This window comes from Siphateles boraxobius, unplaced genomic scaffold, assembly GCF_051911475.1.
Source record: "Siphateles boraxobius isolate OS27281-9 unplaced genomic scaffold, OSU_SipBor_1 25, whole genome shotgun sequence".
Classification (NCBI taxonomy): domain Eukaryota; kingdom Metazoa; phylum Chordata; class Actinopteri; order Cypriniformes; family Leuciscidae; genus Siphateles; species Siphateles boraxobius.
Window position 1 is genome coordinate 7,445,003 of NW_027508866.1, and position 21,421 is coordinate 7,466,423.

At 36.9% G+C, this 21,421-nt stretch overlaps 1 protein-coding gene across 1 annotated transcript in view; it reads right to left on the minus strand.

Moving 5' to 3' along the window:
- The window catches only part of b3glctb (beta 3-glucosyltransferase b), a 31,744-nt gene extending 12,944 nt beyond the window's left edge, over window positions 1-18,800 (minus strand). Inside the window, 8 exon segments of the mRNA XM_077243900.1 lie at window positions 3,728-3,754; window positions 3,757-3,775; window positions 6,664-6,727; window positions 6,804-6,955; window positions 15,118-15,189; window positions 15,191-15,230; window positions 15,354-15,430; window positions 18,699-18,800. Coding sequence (XP_077100015.1) covers window positions 3,728-3,754; window positions 3,757-3,775; window positions 6,664-6,727; window positions 6,804-6,955; window positions 15,118-15,189; window positions 15,191-15,230; window positions 15,354-15,430; window positions 18,699-18,800 — 553 coding nt within the window.
- Window positions 18,801-21,421: the final 2,621 nt, after the last annotated feature.

Genomic DNA, 21,421 nt, shown 5'->3' on the forward strand with positions numbered 1-21,421 from the left:
AACGCATGGGACTCACTCAGCCACAGCCGTTCGTTGCTCTGGTTGGTTGTAGCGCTATCCTATTGCATGCTGAGGGAATTTGAAAGACAACCATTTATCCCGCCCCTCGGATTGAGGTATGCCAATTGGGAGCTCCCAGACCTGACATCTTGATGCATGTCTGGCTTGCCAGGCTAGGCTATACACATTACGCATTCTGACACCGCTGTGCGCAGCCTATGCAAGGGTTGTACCATGTGACGGAGTTCGCCCCTATATATGGGGATTCATAGACTTTGCAAATATTATGCAAATATTGATAACAAGCTTGATCTGTGTATGCAGTATAATGACCTTTTAATTATTTTTTTTGTAGCTTCTGAGCAGCAGATAAGCCAGTCCCCCGCTGAAAATGGGGAGGCCATGACTACAGGCAAAGAGTATAGAAGAACAAGAGGCGAAACTCAATAGAACATTCCATTGCAAAACCAGCGCCCAGCAGCAGCGCTACGCTTCCGCCATTTTGGGGTGAAAGCGACTCGGAAGTCCACTAGTGTTGATGTGTCGTTCGCGAACAAGCCGCTCTAAAAGCAGATTCTTTGAAAAGAGCCGGACTTCCCATCACTATCCACTAGTGTTTTGCTGTCGCTATGGCAATATCAGCTGCTTTGTAATTTTTTTTTAATGTAGCCTACATTAAAGATTAAATCCAAACTGAATGATGACAACACAGAATAATGTACACTCACTAGACTAGTGATCATCAAATCCCTTTTAACAGTTTATTTCACAGACTTAGACAAGTTTTCTACTTTTTTCCCACAAAACCTTTAGTATTAGCATTACAAGCACTGAATTAATACCAACATATAACAGTAAGTAAAGGACATGCTATATCAGATAATTGGGAATGTTGGACAATATTTATATATAACAGCAATAGAATAGCTTTACAGTCAAATGTTTTTTTTGTTTGTTTTTTTGCAGTAGCTACTATATTATATTAATGATCGTTAAAGCAAGTCTATGCAAACAAAAAAACAAAGCCACTATCCATCGTGTTCTATAAGATCATCATGTTTGTAGCATGATCCAGGGGATTACCCATACAGAAATGTAATGTCAATAAGTAAATTACATATATAGCCTAATGTCAGTGCCCATGTATCTCTGCTGCCTATATGAGAATATATGCAAAATTCATATAAAACAGACATGTATATGAAACAATAATTGCCATTTTCATGTAAGTGCCATATATTTTCCTGTGCACACAAATGTTAATTTAAATATATGTAGTCTAAGATGCATATATGTATGCATATATGTACTTATTTCAATTGGATCAGTATCACATCCATGTAAGTTTACATACATTTATTAAATATGTGGGAAACAAATATGTATGTCACATATTTATACTTAATGTTGTCCATATATGCGAAAAATACTATACTCTGTAATATATGCAGATATTATCATACAGTAGATTAACTCAAATATTTTCTTCAAATGTTTGGACACATAAATGTTCATATATGTTGCAGGCAAAGGCTATATTGTGTTCTTAGATAAGTCAAATATATGTATAGACGTTGTTTGTGTGTCATGCTATTTAAAATAACATATGGCCATACATCACATTTTTGTATGGGTAAAAAGTACAAAATATATTTCAGGCCTAGTGGAGTTGGTAACTAATAATAGTAATAAATGTGTAAAGTTGCATCAAATGGAAATACTCAAAGCAAGAAAAAAACTACCTCAAATGTGTATTTAATGATTGGATTAACTGTTATCTGTGCAGATGTCCAGTAACTCCAGTAGGAATTTTCACCCCAAAATGGCGGCCGCGCTACCGAAGCGCCACCTAGTGGCTGTTTCCAAAAAAGCATCAGAGTTTCGCCTCTTGTTCTTATACTCTTTGCTACAGGGACAGGTAGAGAGGATACCAGAGTAAACAATATGAATTAAAGTCATTTAATGTAAGAAAGACTAGTATGATTTTGTTAATTTATCAACATATCCTTGTGGAATAGTGGAATATTTTTGTTAATGTAACGGGTACCGTGGCGTCGGCACCAGTGGGGGACAGATTCCATTCTCCTGTAACACAGGAGAGAAACGAGGAGACAGTGTGTCACGTTCAAGCTCTCCGGAGTAATTTATTCACAATGTGTTCATTAAACAAATCTCTGTTTCTCAGAGTCACATTATGCTTCACATATCACATTTTCAATGTCCTCATAACATTATAATGACTTTCAAATTTGTTCATGTCAATTCACAATCTGCAATAAAATAAACTTCTCAATTTCACATTCATGTTTACTGACTCTGTGTTTTTTTATATTTCACACTATTCATCAAAAAAGAAATACAAAAACCATAGCAAAATAATTCAAATACTCCTCTTAAATGATTAATCATTTCTATTAACAATATTTTACCAGTATCACATTAATACGATGCTGCAAATCACTCTCAGAATTAATACTTCAAATATAACTTTAAACCTTATTTAACACATTTACCATTATCAATCGATCTTCAAAACACATATATAGTAGGTTAAACAATACCCATTAACCTTTAAAGCTTATAAAATACCTTCATGTGCATTTGTATAAGGAAAAATGTATATTTTTAACTGACGCGCTCACAAACGTTACATGTGCGTTTTCAGTAGGCCGCTAATCGGTCGAGCTTTTCTCTCTCGCTTAAATCAAACTCAAAAACAACCTCTGACGAACATCACTTCTCTAAAACAATTCACTTATATTCTAAACACATTTCAGCATGGTTAAATTCAACTTTAAAGTTTTTTTTATACATTTACCCACCTGTAACAACGGAGAGAAACGAGGAGACAGTGTCACGTTCAAGCTCTCTGGAGTAATAAAAAACTCACGACTCGCACAGCTTAACACCCATCGCTCGACTCTGCCCCTAACGGTCAGGAGTAGCATTACACACTCCTCTCTTTTTCTTTTAAAAGGAATCACATTAGAATAAAACCCTTCTGAATGTTTCTTTTCCCAAAATAACACAATAACATATTCAAAATGAAACCAATAATTTTGAGTATATTTAAAAGTACAATTACAATACTTTTGTGATCGTCACATTAACTTCTCAGCTTAAGTTAATTATTTAACCTTTACATTATTTGTTGAACCATGGTATTAATAAAAAATACAAAATAGTAAGAGCTGAACTGTTGCTTTTATTCTTCACCACCATGGAAAAAGTGGACCGGTCTTAGGCCTGAAACTCCCGTGCTGAAAAGTTGCCCCACTTCGGCCCTGTCATTATATAATTTTAATAAAAGCGAAGTTAGATAAAAGAAACGGTCATACATGACAAGCAAAGGTTTCCCAATTTTGAAATGGCATTTAATGTATCTTCATATGGATGGCAGTGATGAAGCTGAGGTGAAGTGTGTCATTTCTACATTACAATAATAAACTTATAGAAGAAAAAAATTAAATTATAATTATTTTTAGTTTATGATGTGAACTAAATTCAGTAACGCATGTTATCAATCCACTTTTATATTAGACTTCATTATTACATGTAGAAAAGAACATTGACCAAAATAAATAGATGCTGTACGACTACTGATCATATTAGTTTATGTTACATTGTGTTACTTAAAAAGCACAGACTTCACCTTTCAAGTTTGGTTAGTGATGATCCAGTGATGGTCTGTCTTTCTTTTTTTTAAGGAACAGCTGACTACTCCCACCTCTATCTCCATGAAATCTTTAACAGTTTTAACAGCAACAAAGATGTCCTCATTTTGCACAGGGTTTCCATATGAAGAACATAACAGATTATTCAAGCAATTCAGTAGCCTGGTTTCCATTACAGATTTGAACAAAACTTTTGCGATTTTTCTAAATGTCCATAAAAAATTTCGTTGACCGATGTTATACGACTCAAATTTTTACTAGAATTTTTTTCCTCTCGTGATAAGTCATTCCAAAAATCATGGCAACGGATGTTGGTTGGTTTACGTATTTCACAGCCACCGCACTAGGCATTATTTTTAATCGAAGGAGACGTAGGCACGTTTTCCAAGCATTAATGGCAAAGAAAGCCCCTTACACTTGTGAGTGGAACATATGAGGGTGTTTCTGGGTATTTCTCCCTCCTATCTGCTTCCTTTGAGGCATTGATAAATTGTGGCATTTCTTTATTGTTTTGAATCAAGTATTTTTCTCGTCTTCTGTCCAAATATACCATGCCATCTTTAAAGAATGCTTGACTTAAAGGACGAGTTCGGTATTTTACACTTAAAGCCCCGTTTTAAGATAATTTCTGATGAAATAGAACGGTTAAGATTGAAATTTGAACACATGCTGCTGTCCCGAGAATTTTCGGTTTCTTTGCTAGCACCCCCCACCTCCACAATGGTTTCATAGGTTCACTGGAAGAATCATTCATAAAACGCATTAAACTTTAGTTTACAAAGACATGAGTGGTCTGGGGTGTTCACTGATATGCTCACACAAAATTCTCGGGACAGCAGCATTTGTCCACATTTCAATCTTAACCGTTCTATTTCATCAGAAACGATCTTAAAACAGGGCTTTAAGTGTAAAATACCGAACTTGTCCTTTAAGTACGCCAGGTGACCGGTTTCCATTGCAGTTTTGCAAGATATTCCTTTCAAATTGCTTGAAAAACCACCTCATGTGAGCGTAAAAACTTTTTTGCGACATATGGGAGTTTTGGCGAAATTGACATGTTTCCATTGAGCGTATTTTCAATTCGCTTCAATTTGCGCAATTTGAAGGGTAATAGAATTGCAGCTAGTTTCTGCTACCATCAAAGCCTGTTCATTACAGTATTTGGATTAAAACCAGAGTACCTCCTGTTCCTAATTGAAGACGTAGTAGGTTTTCCACTGAGTTATTACAGGATGTCTGCATGTCAGCTCTGAGAGGACATTTTGTGAATGTGGCTCAATTTAAGGAATATGAACTCATAGGCCTTTGATTATCATCATTCAACCCCAGAAAGAACAGCAAATGCGAGAAACCACAAGCAGGAATTTGGTGTTCACTTTTGAAGGCTGTCATTTATTAGGGTATTACAGCAGGGAAAGAGTGATGGTAACGACAACTGACTGAGAGATGTTAATCCTGCTTGACTTTCTCCTGGAAGTCTGAACAGAACAGGTTGTCATAGTTTCATTTTTTCATATGGCTGAGAGCTTGTATAAATCTCTGAACCAAATTTGTAGGAGGTGTGTTAGTGTTTATAGAACTTACTTACACAGGAGGACTAGTAGGTGTTGATGGTCGTAGCGTTGTCTCCTGTGGAGCACAACTCCTTCACCGCAATAAAAGCCGGAGCCCTCCCTTCCTGACAAATGTAGAGGGCACTTTGAAACATCAATAAGTGGAGCAATGTATGACTTCTACTCTATCAAGGAATCAATTACTATTAAACGAGTTGAACTAAAGAGACAAGGTATGATTAAAACACACAAGTGCAAAGAACAAAGCAACTTAGAGATCACAGAAAGAGAGTGTATTTTATAAACCAAAAAAAAAATCACCCACAAATTAACAATCTGCAATCATTTCTTCAACCTCGTGTCATTGGAGTTTCTTTTGTGGAACATAAAAGCAGTCATTTAGCATAATGTTGACATTTTTCTTTTCTGAATGAATAAAAATAGTGCACAACGACTCATGCACTACATTCAAAGTCTTCTGAAGCCAAATACATCAGGTTTGATGTCAGTTATATCAAACGGCACTGGTTTTTGTGTGCATCTTAACCAGTCATGATACGAATTAAAATAAAAGATTTATCGGATAATGAGTAAAACGCACTGTAAAATGGCACATAGACTACTGTTATGGTACTTTTGTAGCTACTTCCATTGTATGGAAAAGAACAGCTTGAACATTCTGCTAAACATCTCTTTTTGTGGACTACGGAAGAGAAAAAGTCATACAGGTTTGGAACATGGTTTTGTAAATGACAGAATTTTAATTTATGAGTGGACTATCCCCTTTAGAACAAGACCGATGCCAGTCAGTAAGACCAGAGGGTTTTGAGCAGACTATTAGAGAGTACTACATCAATAGAGATCACAAAAGTAGCACTGGGAGTTCTCTCTGGAACATACGTCTCGTTTTTATCAGCAAGAGAGAGAGAGAAGTGATGGCAAGAGAAAAGGTGTGAGAGAGAGAGTCTTTCAATGTCACACAATTCAAAGCCCTTCCTTTAATGTTGACAGTTCCTCCATAAAAATATCAATGAGAATATACACAGATATTCCCAGAGGCAGATGGCAAATTATTTCAACATGAGATGCCAGACACCTTGAATTAAGATGTGACATTGGAGGAGGTATGGAGAATGTGAATTAAATAAGCTGAAAAGAGCAGAGATGATAGATCTGAAGAGGGGGAAATAAGTCTATTATCTGTGTCTGGGTCACTTTGGGGGGAAAAAAATATTTTGTTGAGATGCTTTCAGAAAGATTTCTAGCTGATGCATTAGAGCAACTTCCATTACAAATTCATATTTATTACAAACAAAAAAGTAAGCACTTCCATTGCAAAATAATGAATATTTAACAAACAATCAAAAAAGATAGAGTGCTACTGCCATATGTAGAAGAACTCCAATTACATGTAAATATTTTGTGATATTTTTCACCTCACGTTGAAGGTCAATTGTGAAATCCAATTTGGGTGGCTCATAATTCACACATTCTGCGGTTCTGAGACACCAGACACAATAATATCTGTATTAAAAGTCTAAAGTAGCAGCTCGCTGCAGAGGTACGCAAGAAGCACGGAGATGAAATCTGACCGCTTAGCCCGGGGTAGCTGAGGGCCCAGCCAGCCGTGAGGTCAGGGTAACTGAAGCTGTAGGGGTCCTCTGAGAAAGCATAGTGGTGGATAATTGTTGGTTCATCATCATGGAAGGGTCTGCCCAGAAACCACTCCTATGGAGAAAAAAAACACTTGGATAAAAAAAACAAGAGGCATTGGATTAATCTTCCAAGCCCTGTTTCAGGCTGCTCTTTAATTTCTTATAATTACTTTAAGTTTGCAGGAGATGGTTTTGTTTTGTGTTGACATATCTACAGTTTTCTCCAGTGATTGTTTATGTAGTAGCACTTTTAAAAGATCGTATATGGTTGCTTTTAAAAAGGATAGTTCACCCAAAAATGAAAATTCTGTCAGTTACACTAGTAAACTGACTCGAGGCCCACAGAGAAGGAAATGAATAGTTGAAATAAAGTCGTTATTTTTTTTATTTATATTTTGCGCACAAAAAGTATTCTCGTCGTTTGATAAACTTAAGATTGAGCCGTAGTCACTTGCACTATTTTAACAGTGTCTTTAATAACTTTTCAGGGAAAAAGTTTCAATCCCTTAAGTAGCCTATGGAGGAGTGATCCAGATCTCAGATTTTATCAAAAAATATCTTAATTCGTGTTCAGAAGATGAACGAAGGTCTTACGGGGTTGGAACAACATGAGGGTGAGTAATTACTGACAGAATCTTCATTTTTGGGTGAACTGTCCCTTTAAGATTAAATTCATATGGCCTAAATAACATTATCCAAGAGATTGTGGCACAACACTTTGTTTTCAGGTCAGTGGCATTGAGAGTCAAGAATATATTACAGGTGAAATTTCACACAATCAAGAAACGATTTATAAGAGAATTGCTCCCTGAGGGCTCCCTCACAGCTGCTGATGATTGGATGCCTGAAATTCAAGTGGCATAGAGCATTTCAAGTGCTGTGTGTCCTCAGTGGCTGAGAAAGTAAATACGGGCAAAAATGTTCAGTTGCTTACTACTTGAAATTTTGAGTGTCCACCCTTATGAAAAGAAAATATATTTCCTATATATGAATGATCAATATATTAAATGGTTTAACAGTATATTTGAAAATATATTGTGTTAATATATGGAATACATAAGGAATTGACGGTTTTCATATATTGAAAAATATGTGACAAGAATGCCTGTGATTTTATATTCAGTAATACATTTCATGATATATAGATGTATATGTGATCAGATATGGTACTGCAGGGGTAATATATTGCAGATATATTTACTCATGCAGCATTAACACACATATATGGAGAAATATATAATGTAATATATTTCTTGCATTTATTAATTATTTGCATTATAAATGTTGCATATTTTAAAGCTAGTTAACAAAAGCACACCTGCATGTACTAAAGTATTTAGCCAAGAGACTATTACTGTGCTCAGTGTGCTGAGGAGTGCAGCCATTACTTTAAGACTAGTCAAGTCAAATATATTTATATAGCGCTTTTCACAATACAGATTGTATCAAAGCAGCTTCACAGTATCAATCAAAACAACTTAATGTTTGTTTATTACTGGAAAAAAAAAGACATCCAAGTTTGGTAGAGCTAATCAATGGTATGATTGGTTAATTAATTTGAATATCCCCAACTGAGCAAGCCAAAGGCAACAGTGGCAAGGAACCGAAAAACTCCATCCAGTGACCTAATGGTGTCCTAACACCCCATCAAATGACCCAATGGAGAAAAAAAAACCTTGGGAGAACCCAGGCTCAGTCGGGGGCCAGTTCTCCTCTGGCGTTTATGAACTAGAGGCCGAATTTACAGTAACTGTAAGATAAAAATTTATATGAATGCCTGGCTAAATAGATGCGTCTTCAGTCTAGTTTTAAACTGGGAGAGAGAGTCTGAGCTACGAACAATATCAGGAAGGCTATTCCAGAGCTTCGGAGCTAAATGTGAAAATGCTCTTCCTCCTTTGGTGGATCTGGATATCCTAGGAATGCCCAGAAGCCTCGAATCTAGTGATCTTAAAGAGCGCGATGGATTGTAAGGCGATACAAGATCCGTTAAATAGACTGGAGCTAAACCATTTAGAGCTTTATAAGTCAAAAGCAATATCTTGTATTTAATACGGAACTTTATAGGTAACCAATGAAGTGATGATAAAATCGGTGTTATATGATCATATTTTCTTGATCTAGTTAGAACTCTAGCGGCTGCATTTTGGACTAACTGTAGCTTGTTTATTGAGGATGCAGGACAACCAGCTAATAAAGCATTACAGTAATCTAGTCTCGAGGTCATGAATGCATGAACTAACTTTTCTGCATCAGAGACTGATAGCATATTACGTAGCTTAGCAATGTTTCTAAGGTGGAAAAAGGCTGTTTTTGTAACATATGAAATATGCTTTTCAAAAGACAGGTTGCGGTCTAGTATAACACCCAGGTCTTTTACTGTAGCGGATAAAGTAACAGGGCATCCTACTATGTTAAAGTCGTGCTGTGAAGGGTTTTGTGGACGGTTTTTAGAACCGATAAGTATTACCTCTGTCTTGTCTGGATTTAATAAAAGAAAATTACGCGTCATCCAATCTTTTATATCATTAACACAATCTGTCAATTTGGATAATTTAGCGTATTCACCTGGCCGTGATGAAATATATATTTGAGTGTCATCAGCATAACAATGGAAACTAATTCCATGTTTCCTTAGAATATTACCAAGTGGCAGCATATATATTGAGAATAATAAAGGGCCTAACACAGATCCCTGCGGCACTCCATAGTTTGACGAAGTTATAATAGATTTTTCTCCATTTAAGTAGACGAAATGGTAGCGGTCAGATAAGTATGACCTGAACCAGCTTAATGCTTGTCCTTGAACACCAGTGTAATTTTGTAGTCGATCTAAGAGTATTGTGTGATCTATAGTATCGAACGCAGCACTAAGATCAAGTAAAACTAGTACTGAGATACAGCCTTGGTCCGAAGCTAAAAGAAAATCATTTGTGATTCTAACAAGCGCAGTTTCAGTGCTATGATGTGGCCTGAATCCAGACTGAAACTTTTCATAGATGTCGTTTTCTTGCAAGAAAGAGCAGAGTTGAGCAGACACAACTTTTTCTAATATTTTTGACATAAATGGAAGATTCGAAATGGGTCTGTAATTTGCTAGGTTATTTGGATCTAATTGTGGTTTCTTATTAAGAGGTTTTATAACTGCCAGCTTGAACGTTCTTGGAACATGACCTAAAGATAAAGATGAGTTAATAATATTGAGAAGAGGCTCTTCCACTACAGGTAACACTTCGTTCAGTAGTTCAGTTGGTATAGGATCTAATAAACATGTTGTTTTTGATGAAGTGATAAGTTTATTTAACTCTTTTTGTTCTATGGTTGTAAAGCATTGTAATTGTTCTTGCGGGGTGATCATTGCGGCTGAATTATAAGGCGCGAGCAGAGATCGAACTTTTACGATTTTGATTCTGATGCTTTCAATTTTCTCGGTGAAGAAGTTCATGAAATCATTACTACTAAACTGTAACAAGGTATTTTGTTCAGACGACGTCTGTTTATTTGTTAGTCTAGCCACGGTATTAAATTAAAACCTTGGATTATTTCGGTTGTTTTCTATTAATTTGCTGAGGTGCTCCGCCCTGGTCGTTTTAAGGGCCTTTTTATAACGTGACATACCGTCTTTCCATGCGATTCTAAAGACCTCTAAATTAGTTTTTTTCCATTTACGCTCTAAATTACGGGTTTCTCTCTTTAAAACATACGTAGTATTATTGTACCATGGTGCTATACTTTTTTCTCTGACCTTTTTTAATCTAATGGGTGCAACAATATCCAATGTTCTAGAGAGAATGGAGCTCATAGTGCTAGTTAGTTCGTCTAGTTCATCTGTTTGTTTGGGTTCAGGCAGCAGCTGGGACAGATCAGATAAGCTATTTGAGAAATGATCTATGGTGGATGGACGAATTGTTCTACCTGGTCGATTAACGTGGCGCAGCATGACATATTACAGCAGTGCGTAAAATGCAATTTACCAAGTAGTGGTCAGTGACATCATCACTTTGCGGTACAATATCTATATCGGTTGGATCGGTTCCATATGATATAATTAAATCGAGTGTATGATTAAGACGATGAGTTGGTCCGGTGACGTTTTGCTTGACCCCGAAGGAGTTTAATTAATCTGTAAACGCAACCCCTAACGCATCATTTAAATGATCTACGTGTATGTTAAAATCTCCAACAATTAATGCTTTATCGACGTTGACCAAAAGATCTGATAGAAAGTCAGCAAACTCTTTTAGGAAATTGGCGTAAGGCCCTGGAGGTCTATATACGGTAGCCAATGCTAGAGATAATGTGGTTTTTTTTCTTGCATCTAAGAGCGTAACATTTAGCACAAGCACTTCAAACGAATTAAACCTATGACGAGTTTTCTGAGTAACATTAAGGGTATCTCTGTAAATTGTTGCAACACCGCCGCCACGACTGATCAGACGGGGCTCATGCTTATAACAGTATCCTGGCGGAGTAGACTCATTTAGACCGAAATAATCATTTAGTTTAAGCCAGGTTTCAGTAAGGCACAGAACATTGAAATTATTATCTGTGACCATTTCATTTACAATAACCGCCTTAGGTGTGAGCGATCTAATGTTTAGGAGACCTAGTTTTAGAAATTGTTTTTGTTCACTACTAGCGAGATTTTTTGTTTTAATAACAATTAGATTTTTTCTAGATCCCGCAGTAGATTTATTATTTGATCTTAGTAAATGAGGAATAGACACAGTTTCTATGCAATGTTCTACACTAGTATTAATATCAATTAAATTGGTGCAGTAGAGACTGTGATTTGGATTTTTGGTTACTAGTCAAACGGTATTTAACATCTTGGAGATGTTATCCGACAGAAGATCTGCCCAGATTCTACTTGGGTGTAAGCCATCAGCGCGGAAGAGCCTTGGTCGCTCCCAAAACAGATTCCAATTATTTACAAAAATCAGTTTCTGCTGATTGCACCATGACAATAACCATTCATTTAGCGCGAATAATCTACTGAACTTTTCATGCCCTCGTCGGTACGTAGGAAGCGGTCCAGACACAATAATCGATGTTTCAGGCGATGTGCTGCGTACCGTATCGATAAGGCTCCTGAAGTCTTTCTTCAGAACCTCCGTCTGTCGCAGCCTAATGTCGTTAGCTCCCACATGCAGCACAACAGCTCCGACGCGCTCGTCACCGTTCAAGATCTCAGTTACCCGCGCAGTGATATCGACTATCGACTATCATTTCTATATTTGCCAATCATCAACCACAGGCTTTACTCTTCAGCACAATGTTAACCCCAAAAACTCAGACATACCAGGGGCCTGTACCATGATGGTAGTTGAACAAACTCAGGGTTGCAGGATTAGTTTCGAGTTGACAAAACCAAACTAATCCAACCAGGCTTTGTTGGTACCATGATGCTGATCATCAACTTTCTCTGTCAACTCAGGCTTTGATCTTGATTTTAGGAGTTTAGGTGTGACATCAGTAGCAAACAGCCAATCACAAGCTGAGAAAGAGTGAAACTGAGATTAATTTCCCGCAAGAATAGCAGGACCATTCACTTCTCTCTTCTGCAGGATATTACGAGATTGAAAACTATTAAGAATTTAAACAAATTTACACTGCAAGAAGAAAATAGCTGTCTATGAAAGAGGACTACTAAAAAAAGTTTTGCCATATCAGTGCAAGTAAAAGTTGTGAAGTTAGTTTATACAGTTGATAAAGGTATAGAGAGAATTGAACATTTAAGCTCACATGTAGTCATTTTATAGCTTAATCTGTTGATTATAAAGCATATTTGTCGCCTTTTTTCGCCTTTATTCACCATTGGCTTTTGGCTTGCTTAGTTGGGGACATTTAACATTTAATTTTGAATTTTACAATACTATTACAACTTTACTTTCCTGTTATCTCTGCTGTTTATAAGCTGCTTTGAAACAATTTGTATTGTAAAAAGCGCTATATAAATAAAGGTGATGACATGACTATTTATATTACCGTTATATATTTATTAATTTAAACTGTGCATAAAAATAATTGATAAACTAAAATTGTACGTGCGATCGATTAATAATTACATAAATAATATCTAAATCATACAAAAATTTTATTCTAAATAAGCATTACTAAAAGCCAGACGATTTTGTCTTTAAAAATCATTTGCTATGTAGTGACCTTTAATTTGGTGTAGAAACAGGTGGAGTGCCTTTATTGCATCAGACATGTGTCACTTTGCTCACAGCTGATTGGTCCAAGTTCAGTTTGCAACCTCTTACCTGGAACATAACCTGCCCCGGACCAGGGGCCTATACCATGAAGCCGGTTTAGGTGCCTAGCCAGCTATGTTTCAGTTTAGTTTGCGTCAACCCTGGGTTTTAGGGACCATGAAAGTGGTTTGGCTTTTAGCAGTGTATATCGCCATAGTAACTTATGCTCCACGGCTAACCTGGTCCGGGGCAGGTTATGTTCAAGATAAGAGGTTGCAAACTGAACTTGGACCAATCAGCTGTGAGCAAAGTGACACATGTCGTCTGCGATAAAGTCACTCCACCTGTTTCTACTCCAAATTAAAGGTCACTACATAGCAAATTATTTTTAAAGACAAAATCGTCAGGTTTTTAGTGATGCTTATTTAGAATAATAAATTTGTATGATTTAGATATTATTTATGTAATTATTATACCCTTTATCAATCACACATGTACAATTTTAGTTCATCAATTATTATTACGCAGTTTAAATGAATAAATATGTAAAGGTAATATATATACGCTTTAGCATCAATAGATGAGGCTATAAAATGACTACATGTGAGCTTAAATGTTCAATTCTCTCTATACCTTTATCAGCTGTATAAAATAACTTCACAACTTTTACTTGCACTGATATACAGTAGCGAGACTTTTTCTTTTAGTTGTCCTCTTCCATAGACAGCTGTTTACTTCTTGCTGTGTAAATTTGTTTACATTCTTATTATTTTAATAATTCTATTTAATAAGTGAATTGCGCTGCTTCTCTCGCGAGAAATTAATCTCAGTTTCACTCTCTCAACATGTGATTGGCTGTTCACTACTGATGTCACACTTAAACTCCTAAACTCAGGATCAAAGCCTGGGTTGACAGAGAAAGTTGATGATCAGCATCATGGTACCAACAAAGCCTGGTTGGATTGGTTTGGTTTTGTCAACTCTAAACTAATCCTGTAACCCTGAGTTTGTTCAACTACCCTCATGGTACAGGCCTCAGGTTAGTGGAACGTTAGTTACTATGGCGATGAACACTGCTAAAAGCCAAACCACTTTCCAGGGTTGGCACGAACTAAGCTAAAACATACCTGGCTAGCCACCTAAACCGGCTTCATGGTATAGGCCCCAGAAAACCTTTTAAAGTCCAAAATAATAGAACCTTAAACACTAACACATTCCCCCACAGATGTGTGAGAACATACATTCACATTTATATGGGAACATGTCTGTGTGCAATATATGTAAAGGATAAAACTTTGTGAATATTAAATGTAATGCTATTTTTATCTTAATTTATAAATATTTTATATGTATTAATATATAGCCATACATGGTCAATGCATATATTAGAGTAAATAAGCACTAGTTTCCCATAAATGGAAATGTATTATGTAATATATCGCATTGTATTTTGCACTGCAGTATATTCCCATATAATTTTGTTCTGCAAGTGCAGTCTCAGTGACATGATTTATTATCAGAACCTCAACCAATGATATGCTCTGTTAGTTTTCCTGATCCATAAACAACAATTGTAGCTGTAAGAATGCCACAGTGAACCAGGCATGAAGTCTTGGTATTGTACGTTTGCAATAGCTTAAAGGATTAGTTCACCTCAAAATGAAAATTTCCTAATAATTTACTCACCCCATTGCCATCCAAGATATCCATGTCTTTCTTTCCTCAGTGGAAGAGAAATTAAGTTTGAGGAAAACATTTCTGGATTTTTCTTTGAATAATGTACTTCATTGGTAGCCAACGTTGTGAAGTCCAAATCAATGCAGTTTCAAAGGGTTTCAAAGGTCACAACTTTGGCTACCAATGAAGTACATTATTCAAAGAAAAATCCATAAATGTTTTCCTCAAAACTTCCATCAAAACTTAATTTCTCTTCCACTGAGGAAAGAAAGACATGGATATCTTGGATGGCATAGGGGTGAGTAAATTATTAGGAAATTCTCTTTTTGAGGTTAACTAATCCTCTAAGTCTGCCACTCACCTTTCTTGGGTTGAATTTGCGCAGCAACTGCATAAGGTTGTGCAAATTCACGTTGGTCCATTCTTTTAAAAAACACAATCCACGAAGATTTTTGGCAGTACTGCGAGGCAAGGCTGAAAATAAAGAACAACATACGACTGCATAAAATGGGATTAAGACAACCTTGTGAATAAACACATAATTCTGACATCAAGAGGTGGAGTACATTTTGTGTTGTGTTTGTTTTTGCGTTTGACCGTGGCAGTGCCGGAAGAATGCTCTAGTTTCTAACATAATCTGACAGCTTGTGCAGAAGCACAACATATAATGAACTCTGCAAAAAACAGCAAAAATTAAAGGGTTTATGCACAATGTTATATATTAACTCAATGCATTCTGATTGACTGTTGATATTGATTAAAGGGATAGTTCACCCAAAAAGGAAATTTCTGTCATTAATTACTGGCCCTTGTGTGGTTCCAAACCCGTACAACCTTCGTTCATCTTCTGAACAAACATTAAGATATTTTTGATGGAATTGGAGAGCTGTCTGAATTTTCAGAGTCTCCTAAGCTGATCATGTCGTAAACAGTTTAGTGCTTCCGGTTTCTACGTCAGAACGCCGGCTCAGTATTGACCCGCTTCTGCTCACGTGAACAGACGTAGAAACCAGACACACTGCACTGTGTTTACTACAGGATCAGCGTAGGAGACTGACACAGAAGAGAAGACATTGTTGAATAAAGTACTTTTTGTTTGTTTTTTGCACACAAAAAGTATTCTCATAACTTCACAACATTAAGGTTGAACCACTGTAGTCACATGGACTATTTTAACAATGTCTTGCAATGTTTAGAAACCTCTCGGATTTCATTAAAAATATCTTAATTTGTGTTATGAAGATGAACGAAGGTCTTATGGATTTGGAACGACGATTTGGAACGACATGAGGTTGAGTGATGACAGAAATTTAATTTTTGGGTGAACCAACCCTTTAAGGAACAAGGTGTCCTCATGCAAGTACTGAGTGACAGAATTACCATTGAAAGCTGGTAACTGCAACAGATCCATGTAACAGTTGATATGCATGAATTCAGTCAATCCAATTTTAAAGGAAAACATCATGCAAAAATGAACATTCTGTAGAAATGGAAAAACAAGATGGTTTGGAATTACATAGAGATGATAAATTGTGATTATTTTTTTGGCAAAACTTTTCCTTTTAAACCTCATGTCAACCAGATTGATGCTAGTCTGGTTAAAACCAGACCCTTCTCAGTTGTAACTTGAGTTAAAGTCTGGGGAAGGTTCATTCACAGTTCACTTCCAAAGGGGCGTCATCAACGGACGACGCTCAAATGCCTCTGGGCACAATTGGATAGACCTCAAACAAATCAGATCGATTGTCATCTTGTAAAGCCCCCCTCAACGTTTGTGATTGGTGCCTCGATTTGGAAAGATTGGAAATGAGCTTGAATGGGCTCTTCGCCAGACTAACTTGCAGAGCAAATCTAAATTTGCCGGAGGTTCGTTTGGGTTTTCCCAGGCTAGATTGATGCAGTTCTACAATTGCAATTTTAAAATATTAAATTTAAATATTTTACACTTTAAATATTACACTTAATATTGATATTTTCTTTAGCTCCAAATGGCATCATGAGGAGCTATTTTTCAATTCAGGAGTTTACACACTGTACTTTTTCTTGTATGTTAATGCATCTAGCAGCAAAACAGTAGCTTGGCATGAGAATTATGACCACAGGCTCTTCTAAATTTTTTGAACTTCAAATCTAACTTTACAGAGAAAGGTCAAGGACTGCAGATACCGAATAGGAAGAGGTAGGAGTTATGGAGTGCCGGAGCAGGGCCGGCCCGTGGCATAGGCAGACTAGGCAAATGCTAGGGACGCCACTCAATAGGGACGCCAAAATGAGTGAATTTTTTTTTTTTTTTTACTAATACTAATTTAAAAACATTAATTCAAAATACTACAAAATAAACCAAAAAAACTCCACAAAAACTTAACTAAGTCCCCCGTCTCCGGTCCGGCGCATCAATCTTCCCCCGCCCAGCGAGTGCCTGAAGTGCGTCAGAAACAGAGCGTGCGCAATCAGTTTACTGTTGGTAATTTGTTGTGTAGCGTCGCCCCTCGCTGCATCCAATGTACACAGCATTTCTTTCGTTTGAAGGCACTTAACACACTCAAGCACCCCGTAGAAACGGGCCTGGCAGCTCGCGCCAGGTCTAGACATGGTGAAAGTTACCTGATTGTGACGGACGGCCAAATTTACATGACATATTTTAGATTAGCATTATAGTCCGCAATAGATACAGTGCCAAACGGAAGAGAAGAGGATAAAATGGGATAAAGACAGAGGATGAATGAACAGTTTATCTAATTGCATAGTAGTAAGATATATAATTTAATGGCAGTTATTTTTACCTTAAACTTTAAGCTAACAATTGTTCTGAGTTCTCCAGAGGCCCCAGACAGTGTGATTTGTAACAATCACGTCAATTTTTTTAGACGCATTCACTATCACTTTTATTAATAAATGTTTTACTCTACAGTTTTGACGGGGATATGGCATTTTTTAAATTTATTTGCCAAAATTATTAATGATATTTATATAGGCTACAGGTTTATTAAAAGCAGCAACGTTTTATGTTAAATTAACATTAAAGACATTTCGCAGTTTCATTCATGGTGAAAACATGAAACGTGCCATAGTTTAGTGGAAGATTGCTGCCATCAACTGCAAAACAAACACTTTTGCTAGCGCTCAATGAATAGTTTGTGCATGAATGACATTTGGACGATGACATCACTGTTTTATCCAGAGCGGCTATATATAGCCTACTGAACAAATTTATAAACGCAACAAAACTGCCTTGAAATAATCTATATTGTAAAAAGCGCTATAAATGGGACTTGACTTGAATGCTAGGTGTAATGCTCTTGCTATTTGTGTTTAGGCTGTAGTGTGTGTGTGTGTATATATATATATATATATATATATATATATATGATAAATAATCATGAACACAATGACAGGGCGAAATGGGCTGTGATGCATGGGGCACCAGGTAAAATCTTGCCTAGGGCAGCAAATTGGCCAGGGCCAGCCCTGTGCCGAAGGGTATTCGCATGAACCAGATGTGCTTAGAAAACTGAAACAGTAACTTGTTTAGATGAAGCATGCAATAGCAGAGAGTTTGAGGTTATTCTGAATGTGCTGGAAAATTGAGCAGATGGAAGATCAAGACGACAACATTTGTGATGTGGACAAGGACGCTTAGATTGATTGACAGAAGAAAATTAAACACCGCACATGATACAGTTTTAAAAACAACCATTTTGTTCTATTATAGGAAAGCTTTCAAACGTGTATCTTTAATGTTACATTTTCAGACTAGGCTGTTAACTCCCTCTGACAAATCAGTTTGCATGCACAAAAACAACCTTTTTTAAAGCATATCGGGATTCTTGACAATTTTCTAATCCCATACGAAAAGTTAAGTTAAGTGTGTAATTTCCACAGTCCTAGCATAACCAAAGGAGTAATAGCTTTCATTTACTAATGCCAATTAGCACACCAAACCATTTCCATATTAGGGGCGTTCTGTATGACGTCACTGCTCTTTTCTTTCTCTTGTCTGAGAGCATGCACTGCAAGATCTTCAAATAAACCAAAGTGTGCCATTATCAAAACCCAACTAAATCATTTTTTAATGAAGCATTATTTAAAAACAGGTTTCCTGCGCATTTTTTAGCAACTCAAGTTTTTTAACAGGGAAATCAACCAACAGATCTGTTACTTATAGCGGTCTCTCAAAATTAAGGTGCGATAGGAGAAAGTATTTTAACATCAAATTTCACAAACAACTATTAGCACATACAAACTTTGTTAAAGTTGAAATCTACTTTCTTGGGGCCTGGAGTTAATGAAAAACACCGAAATGTCATTGTAACATACACTGTAGATGATGCCTTAAATTTTCAAGTACAAACAACTTGGATGTTTCTTTTCAACTTAAACAATAAGTTGAATCTTGTCTAAAGGCAGGCATACACTGTGCGAATTTCGTCCGATTTTAAGCCGAATTCTGACTCGTGCGACTCTTTTTCGGGTCGGGCCGATTTTCAGCTTTGTCGTGCGTCGTTTGTCGTGCAGTGTTCGTGCAGTATACAAGGGGAAACGAGAGGCGATTAACCTCTCCCGATCGGCAATCGGATGGTCGGATGAATTTCTGGCATGTCAGAAATTTTGGTCCCTCCTCGTGACTATATCGCACAGTTGAAGCAGAACTACGAACCGATTGCCCTAAACTCAGTGTTTTATCCCTCAATGCGCCTGCGCGAAAACAGATTTTAACCATTTCAATCTGCAGAAATAAAAACGAAAAGAGGGAACTTTTTTAAGTTCTGTAGTTCAAACTAGCTACAAATTACTGTTGCTTACCTCCAGTTTGTCCAGTTATTACCCACGTCTTCCAAGCTGCGATGTAGCACCGTGCCTCTTTCATTAATTTGTTAAACAATGTTTTTGAAATAAACCTGTTTTTAATTTTCTTTGATGACTAATTATTGCAGTGTTCGGACATATTATAGACTGTTAATATAATTATATGCCTATAATTCATTGTAGCCTAATCGATCTAAATGTTTAGACAATTTTCTAAAACATTTAGATCGATTAGGCTACAATGAATTATAGCTGGGTTGGTAGACGATATCATGTAGCCAGAGATATTGTCAAAACAAGCATCAGTTATCAATAATTTCACAGCGCATTGCGGCGATGTGCTGTGAAATTATTGCATGGCAAATTAATTATAATAGCATATCAATTTAATAATAAAATTAGCCTTCCCTAATTCAACAATACTAATAATAATTTAATACATAAATTGGAAGTGCTAAATCATCTTGATATTGATAACTGATGCTTGTTTTGACAATATCTCTGGATACATGATATCGTCTACCAACCCAGCACGGGGGTTTATCGCACATATTTCACACGTATAGTGTGAGCAGTCAAGTCGCAGCTCGACGTTCGGACCGTATAGTGTGAGCACATGAATCCTGAGCTTTGGCTTTATATCGCATGCGATCTACTCGTTCAGTGTGAGTAGATACCTTGCTGAAATCGCACCGACATCGCACAGTGTATGCCCGCCTTAACTTATAAAAGTTTGTAAATCATTTTATAAAATATTTTTTCCTTTTACAGTGTAGTGAACCTTTAAAGGTTTCCTGACTGCTGCACTTTTGAAGGAGGGAAAAGTAGCAGACTGCCCAAACTTCAGCGCTATACTGCCAATAGTGAGGAACTGGATGATGATTATGACAATGAGGTGAAAAGAAATCCGGCCTTCTGAATTCAGGCAGTAAAAATGCTTCTAATGCCAGGTCACAGCCAGTCAGCGGGTCTATCCTTGCCTCAGCACAGCACACGGTGGTTAATAAGCAAGGCTGATGTGTCAGGCAGAGCGATGCTCGGGAAACCTTTTCCACATGGCATAGCCTATAAGGAGTCCTGCCCATTAACGGGAGGTCAGGATACCATCTGGAGCGTTCTTACCTTCCTGCTCAACAGCCCCAATCCTTCCCGCCACCCCCACTGTGAAAGTGGTCTTAATGAGCCTGAAAACCACAAGTCTCTCAACTTTCAAAATCAGCCAAAACTCATGAGGAAGATGGGCTCTAGTAAAAGTGAAAAAGAGAAGAGGTGATTAGGGCCCATCTGGAATGACTCACAGAAGGTGAAATTCAGAAACTTTTGCTTAAGAATTGGGATGCAGAGAATTCAGATAACCAATTAGCAGTGAGACATTCAATATTCCAAATATAAAATATACATCAGCGAGAAACTGAAGATAAAACGTAAGAGACTGAGAAACAGATGGCATGATGAAACAAAGAAAAAATCCTCACCTGAGGAAATGAAAGGAATATTCCAAATTCCTTTTCTAGGCTCTGGCTACAACATGCTCATTTTCAACATGCACTTTTTGCCAAACTTGTAGCAATAATATAATTGTGGCGAGAAGGTCGAGGGCCGGTGTCGTGATTACTGATGAGCGACACCTGCGCGACGCACCTGTCTCGATCTCCACTGTCGTCGCACCTCCTTTTATGCTTCCACGACACGTAAATGCATTGGGAACACTGCACATTCTATTTGAAATAAAAACATGAAGAAAAATGTATCAAATGTGTTATTACTTTATAGAAAGTGAAGAAAGGGGAATATTAGGCTGTAAAAAAAATAGCAGTGTGTGCATTTTTCTTAACAAAGTAAAACATTCACAGTATACA